Here is a 22,982-nt window from a genome sequence, read left to right as displayed (position 1 = left end):
TGCGAGAGCCGCTGAGGGACCCCAGAAGTCAAGGGTCGGGGAGCTGCAGAGTGGAGGTAAGTATGATATGTTTGTTATTTTAAGAAAATAAAAAAACAAGCCTTTACAATCACTTTAACTGTTAATTAGTTTATTCCATTTTAGTCTACAAATGTTTTTATTTTCTAAAATGTACAAAAAAAAAAAATCAAATGTCGGTTCCATGCAATGTAGGAACAGCTTTGAAAAATAGTTAATAAGCATATCCCTATCCCATATTCCTGCCAAAATCTCATACTCGGCTTGTGTAATTGGCTGCCTGTTTTTCACAGAGGTCTACCCTAATTTGATACAAACAAAATTTTCAGGGATCCCCTGCAATACCAGTTTTATTTGGTGAGCCACTCTAAAAGACTCATCCATTCTAGAGGGAGGCAGACACTGCAGGATTTTCCATTACAACACAGAGATTGCTCAGGGTGTTGTAATGAATTCAGACCTTCCCATTCAGAAATCAGTAAGAGAGAGAATATGGTGAAACAAACAACAATTCCTTCAGGAACAAAGAAAGTTATAAATCTACAAAATACGTTTCTACTTACAACACAAACAGTTCTATGAATACATATCTGTAGTCCCAAATAAGATGTCTACATTTTTTTCAGCCATGGTTTTTCTTCATCAGTAGTCCTTTAGAGTTCATATCTGGTCGAAACAATATGATGAAACATTTTGGCAGGAATATACAAACCACAAGAGCCCAGGCAGAAGATAAGATAGCAAAGATCTCTGTGGCCACAGTATACTTTCCGCGTGAGCTGAGAGAGGCTGGAATGTAGGAAATCCAAACACTGAGGAAAGCCAACATACTAAATGTAATATACTTTGCCTCATTGAAGCTGTCAGGTAATCTTCTAGCCAAGAATGCTACAATAAAACTGATGGTGGCTAGGAGACCAAGGTATCCTAACATGAACCAGAATGCTGTAGGAGAACCTTCATTGCAACTCAAAATAATCACCTCTGACTGAGTGTTAGAGTCATACTCTGGAAAAGGAGGTGAAGAAGTAAGCCAAGTCACACAGATGGATACTTGGATTAGTAGACAAAGGACAATGAGTGTGTAGGATACTTGTACACCAGTAAACTTTCTTAACTGACTTCCTGGCTTGGTGGCTTTGAAGGCAATGACGACTGTAATAGTTTTGGCTAGAACACAAGAGATACACAATGAAAAGGCCAAACCAAACGTAACCTGGCGGAGAAGGCACTTATCTAGTTGTGGGTATCCAATAAACGCAAATGAGCAAAGGAAGCAGAGACATAAAGATATGAGTAGAAGACAGCTTAAAGACCAGTTATTGGCTCGCACTATTGGTGTGGTCCTATAACGGATGAACAATCCCAGAATTCCAAGTGGGACAACCGAGGAGAATATGGCAATGGTAGCCAAGTTCATGCCAAGTGCTTCACTGTAGGAGAGAAACTCAATGGGCCTTGGCAAACATGCATCTTGTTGGAGATTGGGCCACATATCCCAGGAGCAAGGGTAGCAATTGACAGCATCTAGAAAAGAAAGCTAGTGTCAGTATTGTAAAAAACACAGTTTGTGTGTAGAAACCTAACATAATCAAACATAATCTTATAAAGCACCTGTTTCATTGGAGATTTGTCCCTGAGGACACGGTACGCACTGGAAACAGCAGATGGGCTTTCTAGGAATGGCCACCTTCATAAATCCTGGAGAACAGCTAGAACTGCACTTTGATGGTGGAACCTTAATGAAAATAATAGAATATGCATAAAGGAATCAAAAAACAAATCCTAAAAAATGCAGCAGAATCGGAATGTTAATATGTGGGTAAACCCTGCCATACAACATAATTAACCACTTAAAGACCAGGCCTCTTTCTCAGACTCTGTGTTTACAAGTTAAAAACACATTTTTTGCTAGAAAATTGCTTAGAACCCCCAAACGTTATACATTTTTTTCTAACACCCTAGAGAATAAAATGGCGGTCATTGCAATACTTTTTGTTACACCGTATTTGCGCAGCAGTCTTACAAGCGCACTTTTTTTTGGAAAGCTAATGTTACGCCGAGTAAATTGATACCCAACATGTCACGCTTCAACATTGCGCCCACTCGTGGAATGGCGTCAAACTTTTACCCTTAAAAGTCTCCATAGGTGATGTTTAAAAAATTCTACAGGTTGCATATTTTGAGTTACAGAGGAGGTCTAGGGCTAGAATTATTGTTCTCGCTCTAACGATCGCGACGATACCTCACATGTGTGGTTTGACCACTGTTTTCATATCATGTATGCGTTCGCTTCTGCGCACAAGCTCGCTGGGACAGGGCGCTTTAAAAAAAATAAAAAATCTTATTTGTTTTATTTGATTTTATTTAGTTTTACACTATTTAAAAAAAAAAAAATTGGGTCACTTTTATTCCTATTACAAGGAATGTAAACATTCCATTGTAACAGAAAAAGCATGACAGGTCCTCTTAGATATGAGATCTGGGGTCAAAAAATGCTCAGATTTCATATTTGGACTTAAATGCAAAAAAAAAGAAAAATTAAAAATGGCCCTTTAAGAAGAATGGGCGGAAATTACGTTTTGACGTCACTTCCGCCCTGCTATGGTATGGAGACAGGTGGGGGCCATCTTAGTCTTACCCTTCTCCATACCCAGCCAAGGATAGGTCCTGATTGCCTCCGCCGCTGCCGGCAGCTCCGGTAAGCGGCGGAGGGCGTGGGAGAGAGGCGGGAAGGGGGTGGCCACCGGTAACGGTGATCTTTTGGCAAATCCACCGCAGAGACCACCATTATTGTAAACAGAACCGCCGGCTTCAAAGATGGATACTTTGGTTGTGGCAGCAGCTGCTGGCATTACCAAGATATCCAGCTTCAAAGTGCCGACGTATATGTACAGGAGGCGGTCGGCAAGTGGTTAAAAGTGGTTCTAAAGACTGAAGGCTTTTTACTTTCATGCATCTTCTGAACACTCAGATTAAGTGGTAATTTTAGTAAGAAAGGATGACCAATGGACAATGTAGAGTTGAGACTGGTGGCTAATGCTCCAAGATGAAGACCAGTGCATTAAGTATACCCATCTAGTTTGGATCCAGCTTTGTTGGCAGCATTCAAAGTGCAGTCTGTTCACTGTAGTTGACTGCATCTGCATAAGTGTGAGCTGTCTGGCTCCCATGCCCCCGAATGATTAGAGATCCTCCTATCTTTTATATGGGCAATGACTACATCCATCACACCACTACAGGAAGGCCTTGTCTAAAAGGGGGCCTCACACCCACTTACATTATTCCCTAATATACACTAACTTTGGACACAACTACCTAATAGCTGACTCTGCCTGCTTAAAGGCATGCTATCTTTCCCTTTGTTCAGAAAATTTCCTTTCACTACCTGTCCCAAAGACCTCACAGGAAGGGTCACTTGCTTTTCACACAAGCAATAAGGCTGAGACTCTAATGCCGCGTAAACACGATCGGAAATTCGGCCAGCAAAAGACCTATGAGAGCTTTTGGTTGGAAAATGCTACCGTTTCTATGCTCCATCTGACTTTTGCTGGCTGAATTCCAGCCAGCAAAAGATTGAGAGCATGTTCTCAATTTTTCGGTCGGAAAAAGTTCCGATCGGAAATTCCGATTGTCTGTAGCAATTCCGACGTGCAAAATTCCTACGCATGCTGGGAAACAATTCTATGCATGCTCGGAAGCATTGAACTTTCATTTTCTTGTCGTAGAGTTGTACATCACCGCGTTCTTGGCGGTCAAAAGTTCAGCGAACTTTTGTGCGACTGTGTGTGCAAGCCAAGCTTGAGCAGAATTCCGTCAGAAAAATCTTGGATGCACTTGTGTATACGTGGCATAAGAAATACTGGGTGGTCATTTTAATGCCGTATAGGTAGTAGGTAGGTATAGGTAGAAGGAATAGTGCTGGAAATGTGCTTGTGTTGGGTGTCTACAGCAACATTTTCCTGTACCAGGACATTTAAAGAGGAAGTAAACTCTCCCACTCTGATGATTCTTTTCATTTAGTCCATTATAATAAGTCATTATCAGACTATAGCTACTGTAATCCAGCCCAAATCACATATTACTTACTGTTTAAAGAAACTTTAAAAAACTTGTTTCCATGGGTTAGGCAGCGCCATCTTAAGTATTGTTTTCTGAGTCCACAGTGGAGTGTATTTCCGCCCTTACATTGAGCACTTCCTGTACTGTTAACCAAGCCTCCTTCTCAATCCAACGTTTCTATGGCAACCCTGCTTCTCTATTCATAGCTTAATTGTTTATTTCATAGTATTTACTTGTGCCGATGTCTAATGTTTCCCTTTGTCAGACTTATCAGCTTCAGCTGATAAGACTGCAGTAATGGCCACGTTTAGACTGTATGTTATGTCACATGGTCACATGGTGTGTAGGAGGAAGCTCTGAGTGATTAGCAGAGTTCAGTGTTGTGCCATAGGAAGTCCTGATAACAGACAGATAAGACAAAGAGAGTGTGCCTTAAATCAGGGGTGATCTGGGCATGCTCAATGACTTCATTCTACAGAACAACAAGGATTACAACAATACTAAGCAAGTAAGGAGATATTTACAAGCAGTGTTCATTCAGGTTTTTTATGCTGTTTTACATGGGACAAAGTTGTGGGGGAGGGTTTACAACCACTTTAAGACCCCATCCAATTATCCCTATCTGAATGTATTGAGAGGTCAAGGTCACAGCTAGTGCCATCACATACTGCTAACTGGGCCAACAGTGTTCACTGCTGGCAGAACATAGACACACTGGTTACTGTGACATTACAATAATTAAGGAAATCATACTATAATAATATCAATTACACAATGGCACATTCTCTGCCGCAAACTAACAGGTCCATAAGGACTGTAGACAGGGCCATAGAAAGAATGTCTAAAAGCATGTCAGTTTTTGGCACAGGGGTTTCCATGGGAGGGTACTTTTCGGTTTCCTTTATGCCGCTTACATGGAATAAGAATGAGCCCCCACGGCTGGCACCCAGTGTCCCCGCAACTGAAGAGAGCAATGATGTTTGGAGCGACGGGTGTTGTTTTGGCTCATACTATGACATAAATGAGGTTATATCTCTAATGAAACACAGACAGTAATAAATAACTGGTAGATGTTCAACTTCTAACAAGGTTCCAGCAAAGGAATTTTTTTTTCTAGAGCCCTGTTGTGTTGGGGCACAATGGTGGTTAATTGGGCTGCATATGTGCCCTGTCACAATAGGGTTCTGTTCTTAGTCCCTACTTTGGACATCATGTTCATGTTCTCTCTTTTCCTGCATGGGTTTCCTAGAGGTTAATGATGAGCAGAGTGATTACCACAAAATGTATTTTGCCACAAAATGACTCATTTAAAAGCAAAGAAAAAAAAAATCCTTTCTTTCCCCTGTTTAGTAAGTGGGTTTTTGTTTGAGAGAAGAAGTCTTCTCATTCAATATCAGTATCTGACCTCACAAATACTCTTTCACCTAAGTGGGCACAAATTCCCACAGACAAGCTCCAGATCCTTATGGACAGCCTTCTTAGAAAAGTGGATACTGTTAAAGGGGGGGGGGGGGGTAGGGTGTAGACAACCTCAATATTATTGCCCATGGGTTTAGAAAAAGATGTCAAACAAGCTTATATACACTCAACAACCACTTTATGATGTACACCTGTTCAATTACTTGGTAACACAAATGGCTAATCAGCCAATCACATGGCAGCAACTCAATCCATATAGGCATTTAGATGTGGTGAAAATGACTTGTCAAAGTTGAAACCGAGCATCAGAATGCAGAAAAAAGGGGATTTAGGCATGGCATGGTTGTTGGTGGCAGAAGGGCTGGTCTGAGTATTTCAAAAACTGCTGATCTACTGGGATTTTCACGCACAACCATCTTTAGGGTTTACAGAAAGTGGTCCAAAAAAGACAAAATATCCAGTGAGCCGCAACTGTGTGGAGGAAAATGCCTTGTTGATTTCAGAGGTCAGAGGAGAATGGGCAGACTGGTTTGAGATGATAGAAAGTCAACAGTAACTCAAATAGCCACTGTTACAACCAAAGTATGCAGAATACCATCTCTGAACACACAACACATCGAACCTTGAGCAGATGTGCTACAACAGCAGAAGACCACACCGGGTGCCACTCCTGTCAGCTAAGAACAGGAAACTAAACCTACAATTTGCCCAGGCTTACCAAAATTGTACAATAGAAGATTGCAAAAACTTTGCCTGATCTGATGAGTCTGGATTTCAGCTGCAACATTCAGATGGTGGGGTCAGAATTTGGCGCAAACAACATGAAAGCATTGATCCATCCTGCCTTGTATCAATGATTCAGGCTGGTGGTGGTGGTGTAATATTGTGGGGGATATTTTCTTGCCATGAAAAGAAGGGTGGCCCCCAATGGCCACTTGGCCGACAGGAAGCTGGCAAAAAGGGATCTGCTCACACATCCGGCAAATATTCTCCACACTGACTAGGCCGCAGCGCTGTTTGCAACCCTCAGAGTCTGGGTCCCAGCTTAAGGCCATGGCCCCAAGAGGGCACCTTCTCCCCAACCCAGACTATATATAACTCCCAGAAGTCTGACCCCAGGGTAAAACTGGCTCTTCAGACTACATGTCCCAAGATCCTTTGTTCTTCTCTTGGATCTCACTTGCTTTGCATTCAGGAAGAGACAATACAGTGTCCAAGCTGAGCACTAGAGGGAACAGACTTACTGTGGCTGATGTTGAAGAGAATCCCCCGGTGACATAGGCAATGTAGCCAGTATCTGGCTACAAAGGTTTACACTACCTTGTTGAATCTATGCCATAAAGAATTAAGACATTTCTGAAGGCAAAAGGGGGTCCAACCTGGTACTGGAACGGTGTACCTAATAAAGTGGCTGGTGTGTGTGTGTGTGTATATATATATATATATATATATATCATATTACCAAAAGTATTGGGACACCTGCCTTAGTTCCAGTGAAAGGAACTTGAAGGCTGCTTTTACACTGGGGCGTTAGGGGCATCATCAGCTTTACCGTTGTTTCAGTGGCACTATTCGGCCACTAGCTAGGTGCTTTTAACCCCCTCTAGCAGCCGAAAAAAGGTTAAAACCCTGCAAAGATGCTGCTTGCAGGACTTTTTTTACCGTCCTGCCAGCGCACCGCTCCAGGCTCTTTACAGGCGCTATTTTTAGTGAAATAGCTCCTGTAAAGCACCTCAGTGTGAAAGCAGCTGAAAGGAGTCAGCATACCAAGACATTTTGAACAATTTCATGCTCCCAACTTGGGGACGTTTGGGGATGGCCCCTTCCTGTTCCAACAGTACTGCATACCAGTGCAGAAAGCAAGGTCCATTAAGACATGGATGAGTCCTGACCTCAACCCGATAGAACACCTTTGGGATAAATTTGATGAGACTGCAGGCCCGGCCTTCTCATCCACATCAGTGCCTGACCTCACAAATGCGCTTCTGGAAGAATTCCATAGACACACTCCTAAACCTTGTGGACAGCCTTCCCAGAAGAGTTGAAGCTGTTATAGCTGATAAGGGTGGGCCAAATCAGTATTGAACCCTAAGGACTAGGACTGAGATGCCATTAAAGTTCATGTACGTGTAAAGGCAAGCATCCCAATACTTTAGGTAATATAGTGTGCATACAGTCAGGCCCATAAATATATGGCTCTATACCCCCCCACAATGGATTTGAAATTAAACGAACAAGATCTGCTTTAACCGCAGACTTTCAGCTTTAATTTACATCCAAATCAGTTGAACGGTGTAGGAATAGTTTGTATATGTGCCTCCCACGTTTTAAGGGACCAAAAGTAATGGGACAGATTAACAATCATCCATAAAACTTTCACTTTTTAATACTTGATTGCAAATCCTTTGCAGTCAATTACAGCCTGAAGTCTGGAATGCATAGACATCACCAGACGCTGGGTTTCATCCCTGGTGATGCTCTGCCAGGCCTCTACTGCAACTGTCTTCATTCCCTGCTTGTTCTTGGGGCATTTTTCCTTCAGTTTTGTCTTCAGCAAGTGAAATGCATGCTCAATCGGAATTAGGTCAGGTAATTGATGTGGCCATTGCATAACATTCCACTTCTTTCCCTTAAAAAACTCTTTAGTTGCTTTCTCAGTATGCTTCGGGTCATTGTCCATCTGCACTGTGAAGCGCCGTCCAATGAGTTCTGAAGCATTTTGCTGAATATGAGCAGATAATATTGCCCGAAATACTTCAGAATTCATCCTGCTGGTTTTGTCAGCAGTCACATCATCAATAAATACAAGAGAACCAGTTGCATTGGCAGCCATACATGCCCAAGCCATGACACTACCACCACCATGCTTCACTGATGGTGGTATGCTTTGGATCATGAGCTGTTCCTTTCCTTCTCCATACTCTTCTCTTCCCATCACTCTGGTACAAGTTGATCTTGGTCTCATCTGTCCATAGGATGTTATTACAGAACTGTAAAGACTTTTTTAGATGTTGTTTGGCAAACTCAAATCTGGCCTTCCTGTTGTTGAGGCTCACTAATGGTTTACATCTTGTGGTGAACCCTCTGTAACCCTCTGTATTCACTCTGGTGAAGTCTTCTCTTGATTGTTGACTTTGACACACATACATCTACCTCCTGGAGAGTGTTCTTAATCTGGCCAACTGTTGTGAAGGGAGTTTTCTTCAACGGGGAAATAATTCTTCGGTCATCCACCACAGTTGTTTTCTGTGGTCTTCCGGGTCTTTTGGTGTTGCTGAGCTCACCGGTGCATTCTTTCTTTTTAAGGATGTTCCAAACAGTTGATTTGGCCACATATAATGTTTTTGCTATCTCTCTGATGGGTTTGTTTTGTTTTTTTCAGCCTAATGATGGCTTGCTTCACTGATAGTGACAGCTCTTTGGATCTCATATTGAGAGTTGACAGCAATAGATTTCCAAATGCAATTAGCACACTTGAAATTAACTCTGGACCATTTTTCTGCTCCTTGTAAATGGGATAATGAGGGAATAACACACACCTGGCCATGGAACAGCTGAGCAGCCAATTGTCCCATTACTTTTGGTCCCTTAAAAAGTGGGAGGCACATATACAAACTGTTGTAATTTCTACACCGTTCACCTGATTTGGATGCAAATACCCTCAAATCAAAGCTGAAAGTCTGCAATTAAAGCACATCTTGTTTGTTTAATTTCAAATCCATTGTGGTGTACAGAGCCAAAAAGATTACAATTGTGTCGATGTCCCCCAAATATTTATGGACCTGACTGTATATATATATATATATATATATATATATATATATATATATATATTGTAAGGGGGACATGATTAACTGGTATTGACAGTGGTGAACAATGCACATGACAGGGATATCTTGGAACAGTCCAAGTAAAATTGTCCTGCACTTTTATTCGACATGACAGCAAACAAGCACAGTTTAAATGCTGCTGGACTTTTTTTTAGTTAGACCATTGCATAGAAAAAAGTCTGCTTATCCGAGCTAATAACAAAACTCAGCTCATTTCCTAACTAACAGGATAACACCCCCCCCCCCCCCCCCATAGGTTCCCCAGAACAAACTAGCAGCACTTTTTTTAGTGTTCTGCCAGTACCTAGCCTTTTCACTCAGCAGCAGGCTTCCATAGAAGAGAGAGCAAGAGAAAGAGAGAGGGAGAGAGAAAGAAAGAAAGAAAGAAAGAAAGAAAGGAAGAAAGAAAGAGCCCTGAGCTTCCGCAACTCTGTGGTCCCAAAATCTTACCTGGCCAACTGTATATCTGTTATTTTTGGCACTTCGTAATATCATTTACTTTATACACATTTTCAGCACTTCTTACCTGTTTTTCCTTCTTCCCACAGTTACCAAAAGAAATGGTATTACACCATGTAACATGTTCTTAAAGAGGAGCTGCACCTTTAAAAAAAATATTAAAAGCCAGCAGCTACAAATATTGCAGCTGCTGACTTTTAATAAATTGACACTTACCTGTCCCAGGGTCCAGCAATGTCGGCGGCCATCCTCTGTCAGGGAAGTGAAGCATTGCGGCTTCACTGCCCGGTTCCCTACTGCTCATGCACGAGTCATGCTGACGTCTCCACTGGTCCCCGCTGTGTCCTGGGAACTGTGTGTTTCCCAGAACACAATGGGGGAGGGGGCGGGTCATCTGCGGCTAGCTAGGGCTAGCTTTTCCCGGAAGTGGGTGCAGATACCTGAATTATCCAGGTATCTGAACCCCCCTCCCCCCTGAAAGGTGCCAATTGTGGCACCGGAGGGGGGGAGGGATCCGATGAGCAGAACTTCCACTTCAAGGTGGAGGTCCGCTTTAACTGTACACATTACATGCTTTACAACTCCACAAGGTGTTTCCACTGACAACACTCCAGTAGGGTTGTCTTTCTCATCGCGATTTATACAAAGCACTCCCATGTGGTCTGTGCCAAGCTTGGCAAGGCCCACCAGACTGGCATAAACCAATGTGACAAGCTTTCCAGTGTCTCAAAAATACCTCCACTGGATTTCTTTCCATTGTAATAGGAGAAATAGTATCTGCTTTCCAGTGTCAATTCCTTGGTGTGCCCTTTACCATGTGTATGTGGAAAAAGGTGACACAAGGTGACCGAGGTGACACAAACACACTGTCCACAATCCTGCATGGGCTGACTGTCACATTCTGTGAACGTTTCCCCCACCACACTCAAAACACACTGCCTTTGTAATCTACTGTGGGTGCCAATGTAAGGCTAATTGAACCCCAAATGCAGATAACAAATGCAGTGTGCTTGCAGGCACCAAAATTGCATGCTACTGCAGTACCTTGCGCTTTGGTTCAATGTTTAAAAGTAGTGCAATTACTACTTTTACCTTAAATTTTTTTATTGAGTTTCTCATAAAGGAAAATAACAAAATAAAGCAAAACATTGCATTTTCATTAGACAAAATGTTATGTTATTAAGTCACACAACAGTGAAATAATCTATTGCAAGGAGGAGCTTATGTTGTTCCATTTAGAGATCCAAGTATTAAGCCCTACTTATAATCTCTCAAAATTGGTTAGAGGGGCTTACAATAGTCAAAGGAAATATGAGGAAGGACATGCATCTGGATGGGAGATGTGCCTTCCTTTTCCATGTTGTCTATTGGATTCCTTTTCCATTGCTTTGCGTTAGATTCAGAAGAGAACATTAACAATGGTGAGTAACAATTGTTGTTATAGGTACAATGAAACAAAGGCTCAACATATATAATTTGAAAGCTTTGTACCAGTGTACTATCTTACTATATATATTTATCTACCTATTGTTTGAAGAGATTAGCTATTGGTTTGCTCTCCCATGACACTTGGCACATCATTTACTGAGGGCTCCTTTCTAGACATAAGTGGCCCTCGATGCACATTTTTCTACCTAATTGGTCGGTATGTGAAACTTAATGTGTTGCACTCCCACCTAATCAAACTGCTAAAATAATGTTCGTGATCTTTTCTCCTTTTTTTTTAACAAGATTTCTGTTTTAAAGTCAAGAATGTAAGATCCTGAGGAAGCAAAGATGTGAAATGCGTCAACCTCTTGCATTGAATTAACAGAGATCTATAACTAATAACCGATCAAATTGATTAAAGCCATATAATTGAATTGATTTTACTTGTAAAATACTTTTTAAATCATTTGTAATAAAGATATTTAGTAAATTTTGTTTTGATGTCCTTCACTGGTACCGTTAAAGTCTGTCACATCAGTCCTATTCTCTATAATTGTACCAATATAAAATATTGCAAAATATGGTAGGCATAGTAGCTAATGAAGAGAGTTCGAAGTGATCTGGAGTGTTGCATCATCTAAACCTTACATAATCTTTATTATTATTGGGGGGGGGGGGGCTAAGGAGAGTCATGGATAAGCATATTAGACCAAATAATCAAAATTTTACATGTATACTGTTAATAACCTGTGTAGTATTTATGAGAAATCCATAGTTTACATGACAAAGATAATTTGTGAAACTTAAAATTTTTTAATGCATGGTCGAATACTACATCGAACAGGTTAGGAGCTGTAAGGGATTTCCAATTTCTTCTTATGTTTAATTTGACAGATAAAAGGTGTAGCACCCTGGAGTTTAGGCATGGATGCTCCTCACAAATGTACTTGCTAGGAGTAGTTATCCTGGTTGATTGTGAGCGATCCATTGATTTCTCCCTAAGTTTGGCCTTGTTACACTTTTCTCTTCTGCCACTAGGTGGCTGAGTATGTGGTGGTATTTGATATGAGAAGGGAAACCCAAGGTCAGGTTATGGGTATATGGGGTATCTCAGCCAATGGGCAGGAATTTTCTTGAATCCCTTGGCCTGCTGGGAGAACCTATATATTTGGGTGGAGTCAGGTGATCTATGTTCTGTGCCACCTGGACGGCTGTCTGGGTGGACGTGTGTCGTGTGATACATGACTAGGCCGGAGATTGGGCCTATCCGGGGTGTCTGAATACTAGGCTGTCTGAGGGCCTATCCAGAAGCAAGAGAGCAAGGCAGGGTTGTTATTGTAGCTTGCAGTCCAACCAAAAGTGATGGTTCTGCTGGCTTGAGAACCTTTCAGTAGTCGGAGGTAGAAGGGAAGCTGTCGCCACTAAAGGACCAGCCACCTTATTACCAGGGACCACAGTGAGCAACTGAAGCAAGTACCAGAGCAGTATTCTCACGGTGGAGAATCGAGAAACTTCAGGCATTGATGAAGTCAGGGACCCAGCCAGCGTAGGTGATGCTTGCAGAGCCAGGGACCAAGCAGGCCAGTGGGGTGAAGCTTGAGAAGTATTGGGAGCGCCAAGTGAGGGACACAACAGAGAGGCGGGGGTGACGCTTGAGGAAGATACCACCGTGAAGATTGGAGGAGCTCAAGGGATTCAGTGGCCGTGAATCAGAGGGTCTAGTGAGAGATCGGGATCTCAGTGTACTGAAGAACTACAAGGAGAAGTTGTAGTGAAGGTGAAAGAACTGTTATGCTTTGTGGTAGGAATTGTTAAAGACTGTTGCTATAGGAGACAGCATTCCTGCACATGCAGATGTGACTTCTTGCTGGAGGCATTTCATTGCATGGGTGTCCTCCTATTGAAGTCGCGGAGTCTGCTATTTGAACTTTATCCATCTAGCATGCGATATGCCTCACGACCCACCACATACAGAAGAATGTCAGCTATCTCTGGCCCTGGAGGTTCTCATCAGACTGAAGGAGGCCATATCCTCTGTAGACCTTGCTACAGAGGATATGGATAATAAGGGTTCTGGCTGCTTTGGGTATTGTATCTAGGGGTAGGTGTAGCAGCGCTAAGTTAATTTCAGGTTGTACAGGTGAAGTGGTAAATTCAGAGATCAATATGAAGATTTGGCTCCAGTATGATGTGATAGATGGGTAATACCATAGTATGTGTATTAATGTGCCAGTGAAGCCATATTGGCGCAAACAGTTAGCTGGTGTATTAGGGAATATTTTAGAAAGTTTAAAGGGTGTCAGGTACCACCTGGGGAGTATTTGTATTAGTAATTGTATTTTGGTACAATTGTCAGTGATCCGCACAAAGCGATGCTTTATCGGTTTCTTTAATGGCTTTTTGCCACGTGATATTGGGGAACATAAACCCATGCTCCCATTTGTGGATAGTTGTTGTTCTGTTAAAGTCGTGGCACCTGCTAATAATTTTGAAGACGAGGGAGTTGCCTTTTACAATTGATGAGTTTCCTTCATAGTACCGGACTACTGATTGGGGCAGACTTATTTCCATTTGTAGCATGTTTTGTTTAGCAAAATGGTATATTTGGATATATCTATAGTATTCAGTGTATGGGAGATTAAATTTGTTTTGGAGAGTAGGGAATGGAAGGATGGAGTTACTGTCTAGTATGTCCTTGATGTGTTGTATATCCTCATTTTCCCATAGGGTTAGGTTTATATGTGATATGTAGATCTGTAGATATTGGTTAAGTAGTGGGAGAGGATAGTTTGTGGTCTTGTAGCAAAAAAGGTTTGCACATATACAGATTGCGTCAATGGTAGCCTGGATGGCTGGAATTGGGGATTAATTCATTTTTTTCCATTTAGTATGGTTAATAGTAGTATTTTGGTGTTTACAGTTGGGTATACAGTTACAGTATTTCAGGCCCCTTTCACATGAGTGGTCCAAACGGGTCCTCCTGTCTGTTTTTCAGGCAAACCTGATCAGACCGCACATTGTTCTCTATGGAACGGCAGATTTGAATGGAAATTTGTCCGTTTACACCCACCTACCTCTGATCTGATCTGGCAAAAAGAAAAGATGGATGGGCCTCCATTCCCCTTCGTCTGGCCGGATCAGAGGGCAATTGGGTGTAAACGGACAGCATGAGCGAACACAGACCTGTCAGTTGCCAGTCAGTCAGCTCGGTAAGGGATCCATGGACAGATCCCCTGCTGAGAAAACCTGGATGGGGCCCCTGTGAAGATTGCAACTAGAATGCAGATAAAAAAAATGTCCTGCAACCCGTAGGACACAGATGGGGAAAAAAAATAATGGGGTTTTACCATTTCATAATTTAGCCAAACTGGGGGAAAAAATGTTTGCTTTATATATACTTTAGTTTTATACATAACTAGAAAATCTAACAGGGTTTTGTTATTGCAGATTCCCCCTCACTTTCTACCTTGGTGTCACCAGGACAGGAAGTGGGGGAATCTTCCTGTGGGGATATAGCCAGCAATTGTTTCTATCTATGTATCTATCTATGTATCTATGTATCTATCTATCTATCTATCTATCTATCTATCTATCTATCTATCTATCTATCTATCTATCTATCTATATAAATATATATATATATATATATATATATATATATATATATATATATATATATATATATAGATTTATATAGATTTATATATTATTTATATATTTATATATTCCCCCATGTCCTGTTCTGGTGACAATAAGACAGGAAGTGAGGGGAAATCTCATGCAATGAGATAACCCTGTTAGATGTTCTAGTTATGTATAGTTATAAAGTTATATATAAAGTAAGCACCCTTTTTTTTCCATTTTGACTAAATTATGGAAGAGGTAAATCTCCATTCCATTGTGAGGTCCCACACAACAGGTAGTGAGAGAGAAATGCCCTTGGCGACAGTTGCCACCAGACCCGGAGTCCCCACTGGGAGGTCTCTCCCGTTTTCTGCTCTGGGGAATCAGGGACATGACGCTCTGTTCATACACTGCTGATTGTGTCTGTTCATTGTGTCTGTGCTGTAGGAGGATAAGGACATGGGATGGAGGAGGATAATGACATGGGATGAAGGAGATGAGACTGGAGGAGGAGGACCTAGGATGGGGGAGATTGGACTGAAGGAGGAGGAGAAGGACATGGGATTGGGGAGATGAGACTGAAAGAGGAGGATGTAGGATGAGACTTGTGGGACTGCCAGTGGGCGGGCCCTGGGGAATGTTGATGGTCAGGTCCGGGGATGAGGGGGGGGGGCAGGACCAAAACTATGTAAAGGGCCCCAAAATTTTTGATAGTGGCCCTAAAACTGGGATTTTAGTAATAAACTGACCTAAAATAGTCTTCCATTCAGGTATCACGGACTGTTGCTGTCCCTGGCATGAGTGCATTTGGTTACACTCTGTCTGTGACAGGAGTCGGCTCTATCCAGGCTTATGTGGCTCGGCTCTGCAACCACTTGCTTCCTCTACCACTTCATTCACAACACTGATACTTGGGATAGTGGGTTGGTAATCCACGATATGTGCTTGCCAACCAGCCATCTCAGAGCAGGAGGTCACAGACCACATCAAAGGGCTCCGCAGGCCAGATGTGTCCCCAGGCCACTGGTTGGACACTCCTGCTCTAGCTGGTATTTGACCAAAATGTTTGTGAGTGTTTGAATTACTGTTGTGGTGACAGAAAATGTGAAGTTCCTTAAGGGCAGGGACAGATATACTGTATATGGTTCTTCGTATTTTGTAAACTATATAGACAGAAAAACAATAAATGATACGCTTCCTAGAGAAGATACATCTACATAGAAAGAGTGTCTTATTTTTTTTCATCTGGTGCAATCGTACCATTGTTTTGTTATTAACCCATACAATGCCAGCATGGTTTAGACTCATGATGTTCTCATCTGTGGAGCTGGAGTCATATCTTCCTACTATAACTTGCGCCAAGGACCCAGTAGAACTTATCTGCCAGTTCACAATATCATAAAGGGCTGGAGGATCCCCATTGCCATCAAAAAATATGTTTGTCTTGTCTTTAGTCTGAAACCTTGTTCTTTTAATATAATGGAGAAGCTGGAAAAGAACATTGAGATGAAAGGGATTTAAAGAAAAACAAACAAAATATATAATTAATCACCTTTGTGAAAAATTCAAGTAACATACTTGCCAAGGGTCAAATGACAAAATGTTTGCACATCCATTATGAAATGGGCCTTTTCTTTGCTGGCAGTGAAGTAGACTGTCTAAGGCCCATGCAAATGCATAAACTGAAGTGTAGACCATGAAGGTTGCTCCAAAATCAACTTTCAGCATTGACTTCCCCAGATTTTCTTCTCCAGTGCAGTCATGTGCTGTTTTGTTATTTGTCTTGTCATCCAAATTCAGGTGGTTAATCCATCTGCAAGAAAAAAGTTGCTCCCAAAACTCTATTATGAATGAATCATTTGGAGCTTTTGATGGGTGTAAGCTGTTCAGATACTCCATAAATCCCGGCAACTGACCTGCATGGACAGCAAACCCAAGAGTGCCCATCAAGACATGCTGATACTTTTCTTTAGAAAGAAGATTAGAGGTTGACCATGCTTCACTGGCTATCCAAATTCTATCAGTCACATTCTGTCTTGCTAACTCTTCTACAACTGGTAAAAATTCTGGTTTGGAGGCCAACACTACCACAACTTTGGCTGTTGAACCCTTGATAACTTTAATAATGTGTGGAACATTCCTGTTGGCCTGGCTGGTCATAATTGTTTCTATAAAAGCTACACATGCACCAGCATTGATTAATTCCTGCTTTACCGCCAGGAGACTTAGTTGACCATAGTCATTATCACTTGCTAGAAAGCCAACCCATGACCAACCAAAATACAGGATTAAGTTAGCAAGACCTCGGGACTGAAAAACATCATTTGGTATAGTACGAAAGAAAGAAGGAAATATTTTTCTGTTGCTGAGAGTTGGGCTGGTTGAGGAGTAGCTTATCTGTGGATGTAAAAAATGTACAGGAATCATATTATCATGTGTAAGGTAAAGTCTACAGGCTTGCAAAGATCAATTTGTAAATGGATAGAAAACTGGCTAAAAGACATAATTCAGAGAGTAGTGGTTAATGACTGTTACTCTGAATGGTCTAAGGTTATCAGTGGTTTACCACAAGGTTCAGTGCTGGGACCCTTACTTTTTAATATCTTTATAAATGATATAGGGTCTGAGATTAAAAATACCATTTCAGTCTTTGCAGATGACACCAAGCTATGCAGTGGAATAACGTCCTTACAGGATGCCTCCAATTTACAAGCCAACCTCAATGCACTGTCTAATTAGGCAACTAAGTGGCAAATGAGGTTTAATGTTACATAGTTAGCCAAGTTGAAAAAAGGCACAATTCCATCTAGTTCAACCATAAAAAAAGTTGATAAATGTAAAGTTATGCACTTAGGGGCTAAGAATATGCATGCATCATACATACTAGGGGACGTACAACTGGGGGAATCCATGTTGAAGAAGGATCTGGGGGTTTTGGTAGATCATAAGCTCAATAATAGCATGCAATGCTGAGCTGTGGTTTCCAAAGCAAGCAAAATCCTTTCTTGTATTAAGAGAGGTATGGACTCCAGAAAGAGAGATATCATTTTGCCCCTGTACAAGTCATTAGTAAGACCTCATCTGGAATATGCAGTTCAGTTTCAGGCACCAGTTCTCAAAAAGGATATTGGGGAACTGGAGAAAGTGCAGAGAAGGGCAACCAAACTGATAAGAGGCATGGAGGAGCTCAGCTATGAGGAAAGATTAGAGGAACTGAATCTATTCCCTCTTGAGAAGAGGAGATTGGGGGGGGGGGGGGGTATGGTTAACATGTACAAATACATAAGTGGTCCATATAGTGAAATTGGTGTTGAGTTATTCACTTTAAGGTCCTAGAGGACAAGGGGGCGCTCTTTAAGTCTAGAGGAAAAATAATTGAATCTTCAAATACAGAAAGGTTTCTTCACAGTAAGAGCTGTGAAAATGTGTAATAGACTCCCTCCAGAGCTGGTTCTGGTAAGCTCAGTAGATTGCTTTAAAAAAGGCCTGGATTATTTCCTAAATTTACATAATATAACTAACTGGGCACTAACATTTATATCTAAAGTTGATCCGGGGAAAATCTGATTGCCTCTCGGGGGATCAGGAATTCATTTTTTCCCCTGCTGTAGCATGCTTTGCTGTTTTTTTTTGCCTTCCTCTGGATCAACTGTGGGTGAAGGATTATGTATATAGGATTGTATTTTTTTGGGTGAACTAGACGGACACAGGTTTTTTTATCAACCTGACTAACTATGTAACTATATTAGACATACTGAATAAACAAAGAAACTTTGGCTCATGGTAGTTTGGTTCCACCTATGTATGTATAGGATGCAATGTACATTTAAGAGGATCACATTTCTTGGGAAGAACATCAACACCTGATTATGAAGAAAAAGTTATAAGACATCAACACTGTAAGGAAAAATCTATATTATACTTGGCCCTCAGTGTACTCACCTAGGCAAGGGTGACATCACTGTGCCTCACTGCAGTAAAAAAGAGGTAAAGCTTAGTAGGATCTTTATGTTCATTCATTTTCTTGGAGTACCTGTAGGCCATTTGCCCCCACAACTCCACCCCAGAAAAATGGCCATAGTTAGCAAACCCTACATCCTGCCTTGTTGCTAGCACCTGAAAACAATTGTTTTTCATTTCTGGAAGTGAGCAGCCAATGATTTTCCCATACTAGCAACAAAATGGGATGTGTGTGTTGCTAATTGGGAATTTTTTTGGCCTGGCTTCTGGGGGGTCCAAATGGCCTTCAGGTATGACTATAAAATGAAGAGCAACAAAGGGGAAATCTTTCAATGAAGACACGGTCTAAGAGGATATTTCTGTCAATTTTTGAGGGATATGCTCTCATATTCTATTGCATCTCCAGAAAGTTTCTTACAATGTTTCTAAATCATAATGTTTTCCTATGTCTCAAAATTAGCTACCAGTTATCTATTCTGTCTCATTATGGGTCCACCTTTGCCTGGACAATCCTAGATATTTCAGGCTGGGTTCACACTGGAGAACCCAGCGACTCACAGCAGGAGTCCGATGTGTCTCCATTTACCCTTGCAGGTCTGATTTCAGAATGAATTTTGGGCTGAATTGGGACCTGAAATGGACCAAAAGACGCACATGGATCCTGCGAAATTTGCAGCGGAGCCGCTGTGGAGATGTGTGAACTGGCTCCATAGAGAGACGGTCACAATCTCCTGCTATACAATAGTGTGAACCCAGCCTAAAGCAGAACTTCCGCCAGCAATAAACAAGATAATAAGAAATAGCTCATTAATAACAAAACCAGCTGCAATGTTTAGCTCTAATTTGGACATTTAACTAACAGTACTTTTTTATGCTGCTAGATATCTGCAGCCTGATGGCCAGCACCATGCCACTGGTTATCCTAGACCTTCTTTCTCCCAGCCTGTGACTAGATAGTGAAAAGAGAATTCGCCCATGGTGTGCTTATCTCTCAGTCACTCTGCCCTCTTATCCTATCAACATGATTCTTGTCAGCACAAGAAATGATTGGCTGTTTGTTCTGCTTCTTCCTCTCACTTCAGCTTTGTTATTCAGGGTCTACAAGACGGTGCTCTCTGGTCAAATTCAGATAGTACATTGCTTGTATTAAGAGAATACATTTAATGATGTAATAATTAATACATAGTATCATTAAGGTCACCAAGGTGTATCTTTTATATCTGCCCAGGGTTCAGCTTTAAGAAAAGTACTAGTTTGTACCTGTGGATATCTATAAAGACCTAAAATGTGTGCCATTAGAATGGACTTTGTAGATGCAGCATCACCAATGATACCAGCAAGAGTTGCTCTTTGTTCACAATGATAATTTGGAATGCTTTCTTTTCCTCCGGATAACATCCACAGAGTTCCTACTATTGCCCGTCTAAGAATAGTACAAGTGTCCAAGATCTGGTAGCCCAGGGTGATATTGGGAAGAAGGTCTGGATTCTTGTTAATCTCCTCTATGGCGTACATCATGGCTTGCATTCTCTGGTAATTGTCAAGTTCAAAGCTAGTGAAATGAATAAAAATAATTATGCTCGTTATATATTTAATAAAGCATTAAAAAAAACAGGGATAAAGTGTCCAGTTTCCTCCAACCTATGCACATCCGTGAATTCAGTGTACCATTTCTAAACATGCGGCTATCATATAAAACATGAAGGACAGTGAAATTTAGTACCAATAGATTATTTATTTCGTAGGATGCATAGAATTTTATGTGTCTAGAAAAATAAATCTTTCCAGTCCTTAATGCACTTACATAATAAATGTTTTATAATAACTAATTGTTTTTAAAGGGTAGTCTACCTTTAAAATAAAAATGTCAACACAGTCAAGTGTCCCCAGTAGGTTACAAATCATGGTGCAGAGCAGTAAAGTTGAACTTTGTTTAAATTACCTACCTTTAGGCCAAGTGTACCCTCCTCAAATCCTGACCAAAAAAAGTAGCATCCAGACCGATTTTAGTCATCCTTCATATAAACTAGGACAGACTAGCTTATATGACATCACAGAACGTTATGTTGAGCTCCATCATCACAGGATGGAGGATGAAATGAGTCCGTCCCCTCATCGACAAATCTGCACATGTGCAGTATTGGGAAGAAGGTCTGCATTCTGCTTAATATGTAGGATGACATGGATCCCTGTGGGTGCTACTTTAAATGTTATTTTAATGGTGAGCTAACCCTTTACCACTGAAGGTAAATGAGGTGCATTTTCTTATGTTGCTTCTAGGGATGAGCTCAGGCATGTTCAGATCATAGTCCAAGCCCATCTGAGCTATCCCACCAGAATGCTGTAAATGGACTTGACCAATCATAAGCGGCTGTACTTGTGACTTCATATCTATTATATTTATTTCTTTAATGTTTCATTAAGCAATAATTTATTCAGTTATATAAGTTACATAGACTTACAGCTTGCATTTGAGGTCCTCTGGCTTGCTGGTAAATGTGTTTTCAGTGTAGCTTCTGTCCAAATGAACAGGGAAAGTTCCTCCAATCACCAGATCTCCTGGCTGCCTCAGGTACCCATTGATAGGAACAATTGATGGCAAGTGGCAACCATGCATAGGCTCCAGACAATCCAACACATCCATAAAAACTACATAAAACACCCAAGACTTATAGAATAGCAGGCACATAGTACTGCCATTGTAGTTGAAAAACATCTCTGCTCTGTAGGCCATGTAGAATGTGCCTTTCCGAAATTAAGTATGCTATACCTTCTGTTACCTGATAGTAATGTGGACCATTATATGTATTTTCTACTATGAAGCTCAAGATATTATATACTTCTACAGAACCATTATTTATTTGTGTAGACCTTCAGTGCCTTTAAAAAACTCTACATTTTGGAGAAGGCCTTTAGGTAAAATTGCACATGTAAGGAGGTCATAAGATATCAATGTTGCACACAACACACGACTTCTTCATTCTATTAGTGTTACACACAAGGCAACACCTTCTTTATTCCGTCTGTGTCTTTGAAAAGAAGAGTTGTTTTATGTTTTTTAGTGTAACATACAAGAGAAGACTTCCCAATTCCACCAATAATACATGCAAGAGAAAACCTTAATCATTATATTGGCATTATATACAAGCGACCTTCTGTATAAAAAACACCAAATTGACTATATAACAAAAGAAGGAATTGACAAGTTGCTATGCTTTGATCTTTGTTGGTCTTAAAGCTGAAGATTATCGTACGTTATTCATTGTGAGTAAAAATAAGAAACTTGGAGAGAAGACAAACAAAGAAACAGACAACCAGACTTTTTATGGATAACAGATTTCCATATATGTGATGTGAGTTGTTTGGCCTTAGAAAAGATTTAACGTTTTAAGTGGTGGTCTATGGTAGTCACTTGTGTGAAGACTCTGATAGTTACTTTGATCGAATGGAGAAATTGACTTCGGAAGGGTGGAGAACACCAGTGACAGTCAAATTGAGGCACTTTTGTCTCTTGCTTTTTCAGATACCAACAGCTATCAGGCAAGACTTCATTACAAGCAGATATCACATACACAATCACTTGCATGGCAGCACCACAGCAAAGCGTAGCTGACAGGTATTTTATACACGTCAGGTAATTAGACTTAAGGGAATATAAGACTGGATCTGATTATATGATGCAGTTTTTTTTAAAGAGTAAAAATCTCCCAGGATATTATTACCATCATTACTTCATTTTATTTTTCCCTTGTCATAGCTGCCAGTATCAAAGGACACTTTGACAATTGGGTAACGGTTCCTGATGTTGTGTTAATAATAATGTATCACACTCTTCTGTCTTTATGTACAGTTAGTATGATAAAATGCTTTAATACCCAACTCCGGGGGAAAAATTTGAATTCCCATGCAGTTGGGCTATGCCTGAACTGCACAAGTCAACTGGTTGTTTTGACTAGGGGTGAGCAGAAAGCTTATACTCACCCAATCCTTCATTCCACTGGAAAACAGGGCTCTCCCATGGTCCAGTGGTGGACTGTTCCTGGTCCATAGACCCTACTCTGGGTTTGATCACATCAGGAACAGTCCACAATTCAAGACCACTGGAGTGCAGGGGTGAAGAACAGGTCTCGTGCTGGCTGGGAAGATCGGAGGATCGCCCTAGACAAAAACAAGCAGTTAACC

At 41.1% G+C, this 22,982-nt stretch overlaps 1 protein-coding gene across 1 annotated transcript; it reads right to left on the bottom strand.

Annotated features, from left to right (window-relative positions):
• Positions 1 to 206: 206 nt before the first annotated feature.
• Positions 207 to 22,376, bottom strand: LOC143961384 (extracellular calcium-sensing receptor-like). The gene is made up of 6 exons (XM_077470650.1): positions 21,263 to 22,376; positions 20,061 to 20,352; positions 16,419 to 17,237; positions 16,101 to 16,328; positions 1,633 to 1,756; positions 207 to 1,545 (listed from the first exon to the last, which is right to left on the bottom strand). Exons 1-6 carry the CDS (start codon positions 21,532 to 21,534, stop codon positions 641 to 643), a joined length of 2,640 nt encoding a protein of 879 aa, XP_077326776.1. The 5' UTR covers positions 21,535 to 22,376; the 3' UTR covers positions 207 to 640.
• Positions 22,377 to 22,982: the final 606 nt, after the last annotated feature.

The sequence above is a fragment of the Lithobates pipiens genome, unplaced genomic scaffold (assembly GCF_037356315.1).
Source record: "Lithobates pipiens isolate NorthernLeopardFrog02 unplaced genomic scaffold, aLitPip1_a1.2 Scaffold_8, whole genome shotgun sequence".
Lineage (NCBI taxonomy): Eukaryota > Metazoa > Chordata > Amphibia > Anura > Ranidae > Lithobates > Lithobates pipiens.
Note: the sequence above shows the minus strand (reverse complement) of the source record. Positions and strands in the feature narration are given on the sequence as shown.